Source organism: Protomyctophum bolini (genome assembly GCF_963924005.1).
Source record: "Protomyctophum bolini genome assembly, chromosome: 8".
Classification (NCBI taxonomy): Eukaryota; Metazoa; Chordata; class Actinopteri; order Myctophiformes; family Myctophidae; genus Protomyctophum; species Protomyctophum bolini.
In genome coordinates this window covers 31,884,362-31,902,746 of record NC_137869.1, presented here as the reverse complement: position 1 = coordinate 31,902,746, position 18,385 = coordinate 31,884,362, and the positions used below count along the sequence as shown (strand labels likewise).

The following is an 18,385-nucleotide window of genomic DNA, read 5'->3' as shown; positions in this document are numbered from 1 at the left end:
AACTTTATTGCTATAAATGTTGCTTTATTTGATTAATTTAAAATGTAAATGCAAAATCCTCAGTGTTAGAATGACAGTTTGTTGAGTTGCATGTCGTTGAGTTAACTTTGCAGCTGGTTGACCACTAACATATTTCTTTACATGCTATAAATGCCTTTAACCAAATGGCTCTTCAAAACTGAAAGTGGGATTTTCATTTGAGTAAAACCTTCTGCATTCTTATAGCCTATATAGTGTGCGCACACGTGCGTGCGTGTGTGCGTGCGTGTGTGTGTGTAGTATTTTTATATAGTATTCCGGCGGTATACAATACAAACAATATATACAAACAAATATTTTGTGTCTGGACAATATGAAAACAGGACACTGAAGGGTAAAATACTCACCTTGCTGGCCTGTGCTTGTCTTCCATAAATTAGACAATGCATGAGTTTTATAGTGGCTCTTCTCCTGTGTGCTTTCTGCCTCTGTGTTTATTACCCCTCCACTGTTGATATTAAAACGCAGCCGGTCCTTGATGCATTTTTCTGTCATCTCTCTCTCTGACTTTAATAATACTATAAAGCCTCTGCCTATGGAGATGTGGGGGGGGGGGGGGTGAATAAATTATGAAAAAGAGGTTAATATATGGTATTGGTGTATATCACTTCTAATATAGGCAGGATCCCCTCAGTTTGAACATTCAGCCTTTTAGAGCCATGAGTCAAGCAGGGTCAGATCCATCTCATTTTACTGCGCTGGTCCCTCCCCCCTCCCTCCCTCCTCCCTCCCTCCATGTGGACGCACATCACATCCCAAACGTCTCATCTCCCCCCCGTCACCTCCACCGTGGAGGAGGTGGTGACGGTGCCAAGGGTAACAGGAGGACAGGCACACCGTGGCAGTGCATGGTGGTGGTGGTGGTGGTGGTGGTGGTGGTGCGCCATCTCTCAGAACTGTCGTGTTGACTGTAATAAATCCAAACAAACCAAATATATAGGAGCTTGTGTGTGTGTGTGTGTGTGTGTGTGTGTGTGTGTGTGTGTGTGTGTGTGTGTGTGTGTGTGTGTGTGTGTGTGTGTGTGTGTGTGTGTGTGTGTGTGTGTGTGTGTGTGTGTGTGTGTGTGTGTTTTGCTGTTTAGATCCCAGATGAGCACAAGAGTGTCTTTTAAAGAATAATATAGCTTATTTCAGCCCTTACTTGCAGTCGATGTGTGCATGGCAGAGCTTGGAAAGGAGGGAGGACGAGGCCAGTGAATCAATAACCCTCTGCTCTCAAGTGCATTTAGGCTTTGATAATGTGCTCCGCTGCACTGTTTTAATTTCAACAATAAGCTGACCTTTACCTCAAGAATTCTATTCTATTCTATTCTATTCTACTCTATTCTATTCTATTCTTGTCCTCACTCTGTGTTTGCGTGGCTTACAGGAAATGCTCAGTTAAAATGAACTTGGAGTGGAGCCAAGGCCTGCCAGTCATGTTGTTTTAATGCACTCAACTGGTCCTGCTCCTGTCACCGAACTGGGAAGGTTCACTCTTTCCATGGAATTCCTGAGTTTATAAAAGGGACTTTAATCAGTGTTTATTCAATATAATGTGTCCTAGGTGTCAGAGGCCTTGGGCCATTTGAAACGAGTCCTCCTCATCTCCCTGTATTTCATCTCACAGAACACAAAGATATTTCAATTTTGATGTATTTGCCTATAATGGATTTTATTTCATTTTGCCCAAATGTTCATATCAGTCTTGCAATACAATTTAATTAACAGCTACAAATTAAGGGTTCAAAAATATATAATTAAGCAGCATAACAATTGCTCTGAAAATCTATATCTTTTTTATATGATTGTATATTGTTTTTGTTGATGTTATGGGCTGAATATTGGAGTTACTGTATACACTTACATTATACTGTAATGTGGAGGATTTGTGCAGGTATGCTTTTGAAAGAAGTTGGCCCTTGGTCAGATGACTGATGATCATTTTACTGACTTTTTTATGAAAGGTAACGTTTCAGACCATAAAATTTGATTAAAGATATATATTGCTTAATTATGTCCTGATTTATTATTCTTTTTTTAATTATCGTTGCACCACTTCCAGAAAACCACCTTGTTGAAGAATAGCACTAAACACTCCTGAAAGAACCATGAAAGAACGAAATCCTGAGTTTGTTTTACTACTGAAAGGGTCTTTTTCTTTTTTTACTTTCAGGAGTCACAAAACCTATATCCCAGCCTACTGGCTGCTCTAACGTGGCCATGTAACATGATGTCTTTCCTACTATTTCCTACAAATTTAGTTAACACGACCAATCAATGTACACTATAGGCTATTCCATGAAATATAGGTCAAGTATATGATAGTAGGCCTATATTGGCTGTACTATAGCAGCTTATTATTAGGCTCTGTTTTCTCTCAGATGTCGAGATTAAAGGCCCGCTTTTTGCAGGAGTCAACTGTCAAACTCAATAGGGCCAGGTTCAATCAGGGAATTGGGAAATATAATTTCTGACGGGAATAGATTTCGTTTGTTCAACCAATCCCCTCTACTAATTACCCAAATGGACAGGAGCTGTCAGGAGACAATAACTATTCCCTAATAGAATTTGCTCCCAAGTGCAATTTAATTTTCTCTGTGCTCTCTCCTTCGGGTTCCCCTTGCCTTTTTCCTCTCTCGCTCTCTCTTTCCCCTTTTGGTTTGGAATGAAATGGCGAAGAACACATGGTGACACGGAGACACAGCCTATTGTTTTTGTCAAGACAAAACGGGGAAATATCCAGAGTGAACATTGTAACTGCTGCTTCTCTGACTGCAGAGGTGTTTATTTCACTCTAAACCGGCCCCTCTTGATGAATGTCAGCAGCGGGGAGAGGAGAGCCCTGCCGGGGAGGAGAGGAGAGGAGCGAGGCGCTGTCCAGATGCTGTGGTGCTGAAACGCATAGGCTGTCCCGGGCGTGCAAATACCACACACATGCAATGATTAGGTAGGTTTGCAAGATGTCTCATCTCCGCACTCTTGCTTTGTTTATATAGTTCGGCATTTGTTTGTTGTTGATGTTTTGTCTTCTTTTTTGTCATTAGCTTATATTTACAAAATTCTTATTTTATAAGCGTCATTCTGGCCTCGCTCACTTGTGTGGCGCTTTTTCGAGTCAGGACAAGAAAGCAGTGAACCGATTTTCCAAAGCAATAGTGGTGCGTGCATGTGACTGTTTGTTAGCCTCATAGTAGCCTCATAGCAGACAATTATTTTTATGTTTGTAAACAAAATTATAATAGGCAGTCTTTAATTGTCTTATTTAAGTGTGTGTGTGTGTGTGTGTGTGTGTGTGTGTGTGTGTGTGTGTGTGTGTGTGTGTGTGTGTGTGTGTGTGTGTGTGTGTGTGTGTGTGTGTGTGTGTGTGTGTGTGTGTGTGTTTGTGTGTGTGTGTGTGTGTGTGTGTGTCCACATTGCAATATAGGTATACACAAAGAAATGTGTTGTTTTAAATGGTTGCTGTTGTTGCTTTGCCTTTGATCAACACTGAAATCACAACCACACCACACACAACATGCTGGTGGTTGTATTTTTGAGACCGCCTCTATAGCTGGTCCTTGGGACTCTCCATATCCCATGAGATGGATTCGTGAATCGCAGATGTCAATGAACTCATCCACTGAAATATTAGATCTAATTAGAGGTGGCTGGGTCAACAGCGGTGGCAAAGGAGTCGCCCTCTGCTTGAGTTATAGCTCGGCAGTTTCCTCGCCCTGCATTGAGTTTTTACAATGGCACCTTGAACGCAAAAGATCAGTCACCTCACTATACCTCGCCACTGTCACGATGTGTAGTCATGGCTCCACCTGGCTCTGGAATTATTGCAATTTTGGAAGATTATGACAAAGGCATTGAAATTGCACTCGACCTATTTGGCAATAATTGCATGCTGGTTGCTATTGCTCCTCGATCCTTCGCGTTATCCGTTTTGTTTTCTCATTGCATGCATGGTATGGTTGCCTAAAGATCAAACAATATCCTGTGATTTATTTTATTGTCTAAATATTAATCTAGCAATATTTCCTTATTTAAGTCTGTACACGGTAATGGCTATACTGAGTTTTCATCTCACTCTGAGTGTATGAATGTATAGGTTGCATTTTACACTCAGTTACAAAAAATAACTGCGTGTTTCTGTCTATAGCGCTATCTAATACGTTATTTAGTATTATTTGAATATATTTATTTTAAATATTAGTTTTTGCATTTTGTCTGTGTTGTGACATAATTAAAACATATAGTAGCCTATATAGTGTGCGTATTATGGAACTATTCATCATCAAGTATTTGATGTTCACCAAAGGTGCATGCATCATGGCTGACAATGATATAGTTTGAATTAAAGGTCCTTCCCCAAAGAGAACTGTCCCAATAACCAAACCGTGCACGGCTGCACTCTTTTTTCTTTCCCATGCATGCACATCCGTCAATTATTCTAATTGTGTGACCCTTTGCTGACAGGTTAAGAGCATTTTATCTGCATTCCATTTAAAAGCAGCCAAATGGTTCGGAAATCAACAATCGGAGTAATTGAATAATCTTGAGGGAAAAGTGTATGATTAAAATGAAAGTAAGACGATTATACACAGGCCGCTGATGTACATGCTGGATGGATGGATGGATGGATGGGTGGATGGATGGATGGATGGATGGATGGATGGATGGATGGATGGTTGGTTGGTGTATAGAAGTGTGTGTGTGTGTGTGTGTGTGTGGGGGGGGGGGGGGGGGGGGGGGGGGCGTGTGAATGGGGTGGCACATATTTTTGGGGAAGCGGACTGGTTTAGGGCTCGTATAAGGCCGCATAGAATTCCTGTGTATCCCATGCTCCTTTTTAATCAGCTTGATGTGGGTTTTCATTTTACTAAATTACATTTGAAACATTAAACACATAAGCGCATGGCTTATGGGATTGTGTAAACGGCATATCTGGCCAGAGGCTGCAGGTGAAACAATAGAATGGTGCCGTTCCGAATTTAAAAACATTGTAAATGATATATCGGATAATGCTCCATGGCTATTGGCTATATATAGTACAGTGGAAGTGAACATTATGTTATATGGCCCTTGCCATGGACCCCATGAGTTGACCGCTATAACCGCATGGGAAGTTCGTAGTTTGCAAGCTACCATTGTTCTTTGTCAACTCAATTCTGCAGGTCTGTGTTTTGATGCATGCAGTATAGGCTATAGAAGTATTAGTAGGCCTATATATCTTCTTGAAATAGTCGGAATTCATCATCTCAAGGAAGACACGCTGCTGAACTATACAATTTATATCATTATCATAACAGGCGACATGCAGGCCTGTTGTTAGAAATTGTAGTATGCATGCGGACATTACATTATTGTTTTAAATAAGGCAATAAGGCATGTAAGGCATGTATTAATGTAATGGCATATTTTAAAACGGAACACAATCACACGGCTTTAAAATATTTACCAATTTATTCAATAAAATAAGGTATAGCCTACCCTTTACACTTGTTCGTGATTGTTGGCGAGTAAAATCCTAACTCGAGGGTTACTGAATTAATCAATCAAGTGGACTCTTGTGGGTCCATTTGGTTACATTAGACTATAGGCCAATATATAAATGTGGTGACATTTGCACATTTTGTATAGACTCAGAGTTAAATCAACAGTGATGATTGTATTGGGACAGATGTGGGTCAGAGATGCTGCCATGCAGCTAGCCTGCTCCAGGTATAGCTTCTGTTTATAAAGCCCTCCTCTTGAGAACGTGGGAATCACTGATGTGCTCCAACCTGAGACAGCAGGAAGACGGCCTCATTGTGTTGATCCAAACAAACCTGCCGGGAGAAAGAAAGCCGTTTCTTTTCCATGCTTGAAGTAAATTGGAAGCGAACATTGAGTTCATCTGGCTTGAACTACGAACCCTCCGGGGGGAATATCTTACTCGGGAGAGAGCACTCTCAGACGGTGGGACTGAAATGAACAGTGTCAGCGGCGACTGTGCCCAGACTCCTAATGCCACCAGTCACTGTGTCTGTGTGCATGCCTGGCTGCCGCCCTCAACGATATGCATGGGATGGGGCTTCCTCGATCCCCTTAGTCTATGTAGGCTATAAGCATACGGTATTTTTGATCATTAATTACACCATATATATATATATATATGGGGTAATTTGCGTGTGTGTGTGTGTGTGTGTGTGTGTGTGTGTGTGTATATATATATATATATATATATATATATATATATATATATATATATATATATATATATATATATATATCCACGTGAGAAATAGCCTATATAGCATTTTTAATTTCTAGGATTGTGTTTCGAATATAGGGCCTATTTCCACATCATATGCACAGTTATCGAGTTATCATCGAGCTCTGCTGGTTCGAGTTATTTTACGGTGATTCGTGAGCCTGCAGCACGAAAACGAAAGTGAAATCTATAGCCGTGCACAGTGCACTATACCATAGTCATAATATCGCCATAGTATAGCCCAGTCCATTCAGCGGATCCTTATCACTATATTGCTTATAAGGGCCTAATTTAGTGCATGGCGCCTAGTATATTCTATTTATGCTCTTCCATATAAACAAGCTGGGACCGCCTCTCTCTGGAGACATCTCTACACACCATCTTCTTTTCTCATCCTTTAAGCCTAATTTATGCTCAGTCCGTCGCACGGTGGTGTCGCGCGCCAAGAAACGGGCCGAAAAATAGCAGACCTACAAGCTCACAACGCGACGCGTTGTCCGCGGCGCGTTGTGAGCTTGTAGGTCTGCTATTTCTCGGGGCTAGACTATTTCTCGGGGCTTTGCAAGGCAAAGTAAGGATAGGCATGGAGCCCGTCCTCCGTTTCCATTGGCCCCCGGGTGGAGACTGCCGCGGTGACGTCACGGCCCGCCGCCCCTGCAGCGCTGAATGGAGCGAGCAGCCTGTCTGTCTCATCCACTCCAAAAGAGCAGGGGACAATATCCACGCACGGAACGGCACGGGAACGCCACGGACAGCATCCATCCCTATAGGAATAGAGAGACAGCGGGACTTATAACGGGACGGCAGGGCGAGGGGGACCGCTCTTGAAATTATTTTTATTTTTCATCACCAGACTTTCTTTCTTTTTTTTCTTGATTAATAAAGGACGTGAGCTCGCGCCCACCTTGTTGCGGGGTGTATGTATGTGTGTGTGTTCGGATCACCATGATGCAAAGTACGGCGGTTCTACCGACAGAGAGTCCTGTGAAGGGTTTACCAGAAATTCTTGGAGTGCCAATGCAACGTAAGGCTTTCTGTTATTCTCATTTTTTCCCCTATTGATTAATGACGTGCTGCGGGGTTAATATGGCCGAGGAGGAGAGAGAGAGAGAGAGAGAGAGAGGGGTTTAATTAAAAGTCGGCCGAAGGGACTGACGCTATAAAAGGACATGGAGGAGACGCTATATCAAATTTCCGAGTTCCAAGAGAGGGCTAAGCTATCACACATGGCTAGGCCACTGATGTGATATGGCAATGGCATGATATAGCCTATAGGCTACAATTATAATGGGTAAAGAAGGCTTTATATGTTGGGCATGGTATAGGCTATATATGTTTCGAATTCAAAGCAGCTCTATATTTAATTGCAATAAAACACCGGGCCAATTTATTCATCTTTGCAGGCTCACTTATCTTTGCAGGCTTGACTCCATTCTGCACAAAAACGGATAGAACTGGCAGAATTCTGCCAGACTTATGCATTCTACTACAACGAAAGGATAGTTTGTGCCCGTCCTCCTCAGAACAAAATGACGTTTTATTTACTTTACAATTATTTGAAACAAACTTTTCGGTTTCATCTGCATCTGCATCCATGCTTACTGCTTATAGTTATATCCCATGCCGGACAGCCGTTAATTTGTAAACGAGCCTGCCGCCTGGTCAAGAGATCAGACGCTAGTTGTCATCACCCATCAGACAAAATACCCTCTGACTTTGATTGACGCGTATTACTGGGTCAAACGGATACCTCATCATTTTTTGCGTCTTTTTCGGGAAGCCAAATTAGTCAATTGGAGCTTTTAACCACTATTAAATTATAACTTAATAGTACATTCGTTTTCCCCATCGATTTAAAAGGATGCGATAATGTTTTACGTCCAGTTATCAATCATTCACAACCATGTTCTAATTCTCAGCACCAAACAGGAGAATTGCCTATACTTTTTTGCATGGATTCTTTGTCATCATGTGTTAATATCGACCGAGCCCTTCATAATCTGATCGTGCAATCAAGATGGAAGTGGAATTGGATTTAAAAAATAAGATATTCTTATTCAAATGAGTACCAGTACAGATGGGCCTATAACTATATCTCAAATTTGTTTTAATCCACACTGTAGGCCTACAGCACATGCCAATGTGATATGATACACTAATAATTAAACTAATAATTTAATGTTTTGGGCCTAATTTTCCTACATTGCAAACCGAATGCTATATTTTCAACTTTGAAAAATGAAAATACACCAAACATGCGTATATGTTGACTTGTGCTAAATGAGTTAAAGAACGTATTTCAACTAAAATAACAAAGTATTGGCGGAACATTATTAACCATAACGTTATTTTGCCAATTATGTGAAGTTACAATTGGAAGGATTTAGCTTATCAAGAGAAGAAAAAAAACTGTATTTGGTTAATGTTTTTGAACTTTATAAATGGAGATAGATTAAAAGATTTGGTTCAGATCCTGCCACTCAAACCCCTCGGTGCTATAGTTTTCATCCTGGATTTAAAACCGGATTATTCTAGGAATAGATAAATCTAACCGTTTTATTATGGCCAATATGTTATGCTATTCTCTTCTTAATCAGGGTAATTGCATTACAACCGCAGACGTCAAGCCTCTATAGCTGCACATTGTACAATGTTGTCTTCAGTTTAATAAAAAAACAGAGCAGCCTTTTCTCATATTCAAACACAAGTCAAACATGTCGCATTGAACTGTTTTCCTTCTAAAATCCTGCAAAAAAAAACAATTGAGTGCTAAACACTTGAGCCTCATAATCTGTGAGAATGTGTGTGGGTGGCTCACTGATGGAAGCGATGAGACTGCTGGCTGCTTCCTGGCCATGCAGTGCAAGGTGCTGCTGGACAGCCGAGATCCGCCAAGATATGCAGGCAGGCCACTTGAGCCTCTCTGCAAGAGGTCCAAAGTGTAGCGAGATTTACAAGGAGTGTGTGTGTGTGTGTGTGTGTGTGTGTGTGTGTGTGTGTGTGTGTGTGTGTGTGTGTGTGTGTGTGTGTGTGTGCGTGCGTGCGTGCGTGCGTGCGTGTGTGTGTGTGTGTGTGTGTGTGTGTGTGTGTGTGTGTGTGTGTGTGTGTGTGCGTGTGTGTGTGTGTGAGAACTGAAGAGAGAATGTGGGACCTCGCCATTAGACCTTTATAGCGTGCTCGGTGCACGTTGCCAAGATCGTCGTGCTTTCCTTTCAGCACCACCTCTCCGTTCACTGCACGGTCCCTCCACATTATTCCACTCAGGCTCCTCAACTATAGCCTACATTTTATAGGCTACATTTTGAAAAGTCACATCAGGTACATGCATTATACAACCCCTGCAACCACTGGACTGCATGTACCTTAACCTGTTAGATCTATAGCTTCTTATAATGGAGAGTGAAACAAAGACGGGGTTATTAATGCAACTTTTTGCCTGTTCAGATAACACTGACAATCGGTGTATCCGAAGATAATGAAGAGGATTTCCTGTTAGTTTTATAGAAGTGTATATATTTGTACGTCTCTTGAATGTTCTGATGAATTGAAAATGGCGGACCCTGTTGTAAACGAGTGACTTGTGCTTTCGTTTGAAATGTAGGCCATTGGTTCCCAAACTTTTTCATGTCAAGGACCCCCAAATAGACACTAATTATAGCCCCGCGGACCCCCATTTGAAGAGATATGCCAGGGACCCCCATAAGAGAACATTTTTAACGGCAGTGATTCTTAATTTCAAGGACCCTCTCCAGTTTGACATGCATTTAGGCATTTCTATCTAGACTCCAATTTATATTGTTAAATCAATGTTACTTTAACTCTGAGAGTGTGTACAAATGGAACCAAACCGTTTGGTTACATTTGTACACTCTCAGAGTTACAGACCAATAAGGGTCCATTTGGTTACAAACTATCATTTAGCTGGGGACCCCCTGGAACTCCCTCAGGTACCCCTGGGGGTCCCCGGACCCCACTTTGGGAACCACTGATGTAGGCTATACCCATTCGGCATACTGTGAAATAAAACATTCAATCAATATCAATCAATCAATCAATGAACAGGCAACGTTGCACTAAATAACCCCAAATCAGTGACTGATTTGGCACGTTCTTGCATTAATGGTGATATTCTGCATTTTCTAGGTGTCTCTCTCTCAGACAGATGGCGATTCATTCTCTCATTATGAGAATACTTCATATATTCAAATATGCTACAGTTTTGTTTTTTAAACTGACCTCACCTGACGTTTAGACGCAAGCGTGCAGGATTTCATGCATTTTCGTGTGCTCGTTGAGCCTCTCTGTATAATGAAAGAACTTCCTCTGAGTTTGAACATATAGGCATATATATACACAGCCATAGGCAGTCCTATAATGACTGCAATCCTAATATCTTCTCTACACAAGAACTATTGGTGTTTTAACACTTGTTTTTTAATTCCCCGTTTGATGTGATTTTCAGGATCTGTCCTATAAGGCCTGTCACCTTCATCACGTTTCCTCGCCAATGATTTTGAATATAGATTATAATGTTGACATTCACTTCGTTATGCATTCAAATGATTCATATAAAGAAACCCGCCAGTCTAGGCCTAAGGCTATATTTATATTTCATAAATAATAATAATAATAATAATAATATATTAACACGACTTTACAGAATTGTTATTATTATTATGATGATTGTTATTATTATTTTGCAAATTAAGAAAACGGACTGTTATAGGCTAGGCTGTAGCACGAGCCATTTCAACATTTCAACCGTTTCAAAACATCCAATGAAATTGTGTAATATAATATAATAAACTATAAAATAGTTTGTAATATTAAGGACAGTGTTTAGATTAAATTTATAGACTATAATAAAAAATAAAATAGAATAAAGTAGGCCTACTAGTGTAGTGTTATAGAGAAAGCCCTGTGCTGAGAAAATAAGGCTAATATCCCATGTTGTAGCTGTCCCAGGCAATGGGTATTTTGTAATATTCAATTTTATTGCTTACCTTTCTGAAAATGTATAATATGTGAACATTATATGTTTATTTGGGTACATAACATATTGTATTTGCATGCTGTGTGTGGTGCCTGGTCCTTATTGCTGTTCATTATGACCTAGAAGGGCATGCAGGAGCAGAGCCCTGTGATTAGAGTGAGGCAGCATTGATTTCACCTGTGTGAGCTGAACTCGGAACAAGCTGAGTTTCAGTGGTGCAATGGAGCTCTTCCTACGGCTAAAAAGAGTGTCCTTAAATAAAGAATATAAGAGAAGATAATGTAACTCTCCTAAAATAATCTGCAGACGGCGCACACGGTATATGTTACATGTTGTTTTATTTGTTTGTAAACAGTGTTGTAATTCTGTCGATCGTTTAATTGTTTGTGTACATCTTTGTGTTTGTTTACATATAATACGGACATCGTGATTGACTGACAACAAGGACATTCATATTTCATTGTGTTTAAAAGGATATTGTTATGTTTTGTGTTGCAGTTTTTCACGTTGTCTTGGGGAAATAAACAACCTTGAGATATCAGTTGGAGCGTTTGTTATTCTGCTGGATAGGAGCGGTTATACATGTTGTGTGTAAAATGTCTGTCTCTCTGATTGTCTGAGACTGGTGCCATCAATGTATACAGAAAAACAGAGAGGCATATATGAGAGGTAGCCTAATCGATAAACAAAAAAATCTCTAAATCAATAGGCTTGTCAAAAAAGAGTGTGTGCTTTATAGCTGCTGCTTGGAAAACGGTCCCATTTCATCACGTTTTTACGGCAACAGTCAGTGACTGAATGTTGGAACGACGAACAGGCCTCAAACCCCTGAGCAGAGCACATTATAGCCGATACGCTATTGAATGTGAATGATTTGGCTGCTGCTGAGCTTATGAAATGGCTATATGCTAATTTATTGTTTGTTTGTGCCTTTATAGCCTGACCAGTATTATTAGGTCATAGCAGTTATCGCATGCATGGGAGAAATAAGATTCTTATAGGCATTTTGCGTTTGGAATGCATTGTAACCGTTCGTGTGTTTTTCCGTTCCCAACAGAGATCCCTCAGTGTGCGGGCTGTAGTCAACACATCCTGGACAAGTTCATTCTCAAGGTGCTGGACAGACACTGGCACTCCAAGTGCCTCAAGTGCGCCGACTGTCAAACGCCGCTGGCAGACAAGTGTTTCTCGCGGGCGGGAAATGTTTATTGCAAAGAGGATTTCTTCAAGTGAGTATAGGCCTATTTTGCATTCATGCACATGATACCGCGGTACGGTATATCTACATTTAAATAATATGTGACCTTTATTTTGTAATAATTTTGTAATTTGGTCAGCCTTCGTCTCTTCATTTGATGAAAAGGCAAAAAGAGTCAGCCTACAAATCCGGATTCAACTGTGAAGGCTTTTTGTAGTTGAAGCTCTGCAGGGTGTGTATATACTAATATACTTACAGTGGAATTTGTAATGATTCACAGTGTGAATCATTACAAATTCCACAGTAGGCTAGGCTATAATATTGATTCTTGAAAATTCATGTACTAGTTTACTATAGGTTTATACTATTGGCTATTGATTCGTGAAAATCCACAATACTTCATTTACCTGCATTATTTATTTGGACACTAGGGCCTACTAACAGTATTTGCTGCAGGTTTATGAAATTAATATCTCAGCAATGTGCAGTTGACAGTTATCGAGTTGACTATTTTTACGTAGTACATTTTAAATGTAATTTTAAAGTAGATTTTACATAAAGAAACCCCCACCTCAATCAAAAGTTAAACTGCAGATCTGTGAGGCTCAAGTCTTTAGCACTACAGACTACACTTTCTTTCTTTCTTTCTTTCTTTCTTTTATTTTCTTATTTCTTTCTCTTACTTTGTTGTTGTTCTTCCTTTAAACAATTGAATTTCCGAGGCATTAAAAAGAAGAAAATTAAGTTTGACTTGTATCCAAAACACGATCTGCACTGAGCTTTTTACTAAATCATGTTTGAGAGGTTTTAATGTCCAAAGCTTCAATGAGACCTAAAAAGCTCTGGGGTCTCAGAGTGAAGGCTAACTGTATTAGCTGGCCCTGGGGACACGGGAGGGGGGAGGGTGCACATCTCAATACTCAAACATGCTATGGTGGACTACTGAGAGAGAGAGAGAGAGAGAGAGAGAGAGAGAGGCTGGAGACAGTGGTTGACCAGAACTGGAATATGCTCATATGCTACACGCACACACACACACACACACACACACACACACACACACACACACACTGAGAGCCATGCATGCCCGGTTGTTTCCCAGCAGTCGTGAGACTTCACCTTGGTCTGTGGAAAGGGAAGGTTTTATTCTTTGGATGGGTTGTGTGATTTAAAACCTCTCCTGAAGTCAGGGCTTTATTGGTTCTCCTCAGAGTGTGTTTACTGTGAGCACGCCTCCTGCTCCTCCTCTTCCTCCTCTACTCTTTCTCACCACCTCATTTGCAAACACAGCCACGTCACACACTCGCACGCATGCACACTCACACGCACGCACACACGCACCAACAGATGCACACATGGTATACTCGCAGCCATTATGTATGCACGAACATACACCCAAATAGTACACACACACAAACACACTCGCATATAACACATGCCCAGATACCCCCCCCCCCCCCCCCCCCTCCTCCACCACCACCACACCCGCATTGATCCTATCCATCCATCAAGTGGAGGACAGGTCTATTGCTAACGGAAATGCATTCCAGTGCAGCCCCCCCCCCCCCCCCCCCCCCCCCCATACCACAGCTGGCACAACTATTAATAAAGACACTGTGCCATCATTCTTAGCTGGTGTGGAAAGAGCAGGCATCATGCATGTCATTTTAATCACGTTTGGTCTCACTCTCTTCATCAGCCTGTGAAGTGATGCAAATAGCAGAAGGATACCACAGGTGATTTTAGACGGCATGCAGTGCACGCAGCAGAGGCCTCAGTGTTGATTTAACTCTGAGAGTGTACACTCTGAGTTACACAACCATAAACATCCATTTGGCATTAGTACGTATTACATTAACACTCAGGAGTTTACTGTGTATATGCTGATGACTGATTCGTTTTTCTATGTCCTGAATATGCAACCTAATGTATGTTGACAAGCGTCTCCATCTTTGTATGTCTTTCTCTTTCTCTTTCTCTCTGTCTCGCTCGTTTTCCCTGCAGACGTTTTGGGACAAAATGTGCGTCGTGCCAACAGGGGATCCCTCCGACGCAGGTGGTGCGGAAGGCGCAGGACTTTGTGTATCACCTGCACTGCTTCGCCTGTGTCATGTGCAGTCGACAGCTGGCCACCGGGGACGAGTTCTACCTCATGGAGGATGGGAGGCTCGTCTGCAAGGAGGACTATGAGACAGCCAAACAAAATGGTAGGTCTTTCTCTCTGCGGTGTGAAATCCTCTCAGTGTTCGTTTAACTCTGAGAGTGTAGAAACATAACACCAAATGGAACCGTGAAGTTCCATTTGGTTCCATTTTAAACACTCACAACTGTTTTCTTGCATGCAGTGTTTCTCTGTCTGTGCGGTCTTTGTCACTTTATCTTCTCCCTCTTATTCTCTTGTTCTCTCTCTCGGTCTCTCTGCGTATCATGGAGATTTCCGTGCGTCTCTGATTGATTATGTAAAGTGAAGCAATGCTCTTTTATGGCAGCGCCCCAGTAACTCCACTACTCTGGCACCCTGGGCTGGACAGATTTATGTCCTCTGCTGTGGGAGTGCATGGGACAGTTGCAGGAGGACAATAATACAGCTCCACACATGACCATTCACTCCATTTAACACACATCTATGCTATACAAGGGCAAGGGCTTCACCTGTCCTCAGACGTGAAGGCCTGTTTTATAAGCCACAATGCTTTTAAACATTAAAAGTAAACCAAAAACAATAATGGAAGAGCTGAGCGAAAATATTGCCTGGCTGAGGTTTTAGCGTAAATGTCAAGATGTGTCATGCTTTAAAAGAGTTCCATCTTGTTCTTGTTGTTAGCAACTTCATCCAACTGCATTTGGGCCTGTTAACTGCTACATAACATCCTTCCACTTTCTGAGCTTATTTTACCATTCTGAAATACGTCATACAAATACCATACTAGTACTACAATATTAATCAAGAAATGTGTATATAAACATACTTATACCTTACTATATTGTGTCTTCAGAAATACAGTGTCATATTATACTACTTATTGTACATTAGGACTTCAAAATTACATCTTAAAACTGAACAAAGATATGTCGTACACTATGTATTGAGAAATACATCATACATACTATGACTTAAAAAATACATCATACATATATACATGCACTATACTATGACAAATACACGGTAATTGCAACGTCCCATGTCTGGATACCTGAGCACAAAAAAGCGCTATAAAAATGCAATTCATTATTATTATTATTATTATATTACTTGACCTTTTCTTCAGATGATTCGGAGGCTGGGGCCAAGAGACCAAGAACCACTATCACAGCCAAACAGCTGGAGACCCTCAAAAGTGCGTATAAGAATTCTCCGAAGCCAGCGCGCCATGTCAGAGAGCAGCTGTCGTCTGAGACCGGGCTGGACATGAGAGTTGTGCAGGTATAGTCCATATATCTCATACCAGGTTCTACTGGTTTCGTGTTTTTCAACCTTTTTCGTATTACGGTTCATTATTTATTTGGCATTTTAGCCACAGACCACCATTTGATGAGATTTAAGGCTCATACATAGTCTGGATTTTCGGTGGTTAGGTGACCACCGAACTACAACATGACGTCACGAGCCGCGGTGAAGAGAAAACCACAGCCACCGCTCCAGCCCTTCTCTCTGGTGGTCACCTCACCACCGAAAATCCAGACTATGAATAGGCCTTTAGCCTCTCTGACCAAAAATGTAGAACATTTGATTTAATCAAATATTCCATGCTGCATTGATGCATTGTGCATTGGAGAGATAACAGGAAAACATTGATCAAAATAACAATTCTTCTAAATTCTCTAATTGTGTGTAGACTTCTTGTGAATTAAGTAATGCAGATGTTTAACAATAATGTTACTCTTGAAAGCATAAAATGAAGGGCCTATTTGGTTTCATTTTACGCTCTCAAGAGTTAAAGATCTACAAGGGTCCATTTGTTTACCAACTCTCCATGATTTAGCTAAAGGACCACAGGTGGACCCGGTCCACTGTTCTGGGTGGATAGAAAAAGTTGTACTGATTGATTGGTCCAACTCTTTTTCTCTTTCACGTCTGTTCCTCCCTGTCAGGTTTGGTTCCAGAACCGGCGGGCAAAGGAAAAGCGTCTGAAGAAGGATGCTGGTCGGCATCGCTGGGGTCAGTTCTATAAGAGCGTCAAACGTAACCGGGGGGGAACCAAGATAGAAAAGGAAAGCTCAGCTGACGATGCAGGACTCAGTGACAGTGAACTCAGCTTCAGAGGTTTGTATTATATTGCAGACATAACGAAAGTGATATATTGCTGAACAATAAACATTTACAGGTCCAATGTCTACCGTTTCAGAGTTAAATTGACACTTCCAGATTTTGCTCTGTAGATAATGCCCTTTAATATGTAAAGTAATTGATGCATTCTTTATTGAAATTTCCCAAAAGGGTTTTGGGTACTGTGGGTACTATACAGTATATGGGAGCCAAAATATTTGCATTGACATGGCATCCTGGCAACTCCTGTTGAACAGTAATTAAAGCATATGCAAATCCAAAAATCTGCCCCATTCCTCTCACATCGCTATACAGTATATTCGCTGATTCCACCTCTTCTTGTCACTATGACGGAGCTTATTAGAAAACAGAGGGCTTGCAGTCACCTGCAGTTGTACACATGTCATTTCAGACATCCCCATGTTTCTTTCTTTTTTTTTATAGTTATTTAATGTTTGCAAACCCCCATTTTGGGTAGTCATAAAAGTCCCCCAGCCACTTTTAAAAAGGAGGCCATTTTTCTTTTACGAGAAATGAAAACACGGTGGCAGAAACTCTATAAAGCAGGTGAAGCTTTTAGTCAATTAGAGAGAAAGTGCTCTGGGAGGAAGGCACGGGGGGTTGTTATTGGAACTGCTCAGAGGGGATGTGACTGAGACAAATACTTTGTAATTGTACACATACAGTACAGGCTTCCTTTGTTCAGGCTGAATTGGCAAATCATAACCTCTCTCCCATTCTTTGCCTTACTAAGAAAAACTAATTCACTAGTGAAGTGGCTACTCCAGCACCCAGGTCACTTGCTTCTGTTAAATTCTACATAATATTGCCCCTGAAAATCCCATTCATAGAATGCATATGGAACTATAAAATATAATACATTGTATTTAAACAATGTAATGTTCACATTGTTCTGATTGTTGACAGCAACTATATAATGACATCTCTCCTCTCCCACCACAGAGGACCAGATCCTGTCAGACCTGGGCCATACCAACGGGCTGTACGGGAGTGTCGGGGACGTGGCGAACGGCGGTGTGCTGAATGGCAGTTTCTCTCTCGACGCTGCAGGACAGCCCTATCATGACATCCGAGCAGGAAGTCCCTACGGTCTCCCGCAGTCGCCCTCCTCAATTGCCTCCTTGCCTGGTCACACCCCTCTCCTCAACAACCTTGGCTTCAGCATGGACAGTCTAGTGGCCCAGGGAGGTGCTGGAGGCGTAGGGCAGGCTCTGAGGGCCATGGCCGGGGGCCCCACCTCAGACCTGTCAACGGGCAGTAGTACGGGATACCCGGACTTCCCCACCAGCCCTGCCTCCTGGCTGGATGAGATGGACCATTCCCAGTTCTGAGACACAGAGGACTCAACCATTGGTATAGGGACACTTGTGAGGCAGCACCAGTGACAAGGACAGAGAACAGACTCAATGCAGCTTTTTACATTTCTATCACCCTCCAAGACTCTGCTACGGTTTGTTTATGTGATGTTGGAAAAGAGGTGTAGAGAAGAGGTATTCCTCTCAGCTCCTCGGCAGTCATAACAGTTGGGTGGAGCTGTGAAAATAGCTACTACTCACAGAAGAAGAACAGCTCCCCACTCGATAAAGCGACTGGATGAAACGCTACTGAATGTTCAAACTTAACACTGTATCATAGGATTTTTGTTAT

At 41.6% G+C, this 18,385-nt stretch overlaps 1 protein-coding gene across 1 annotated transcript; it reads left to right on the top strand.

Moving 5' to 3' along the window:
- Positions 1 to 7,204: 7,204 nt before the first annotated feature.
- Positions 7,205 to 18,069, top strand: lhx4 (LIM homeobox 4; the record flags this gene model as incomplete). Its single annotated transcript, XM_080770143.1, has 6 exons — positions 7,205 to 7,283; positions 12,310 to 12,481; positions 14,455 to 14,657; positions 15,720 to 15,874; positions 16,543 to 16,714; positions 17,681 to 18,069. 6 exons carry the CDS (start codon positions 7,205 to 7,207, stop codon positions 18,067 to 18,069), a joined length of 1,170 nt encoding a protein of 389 aa, XP_080626269.1.
- Between the last annotated feature and the right edge of the window lie 316 nt (positions 18,070 to 18,385).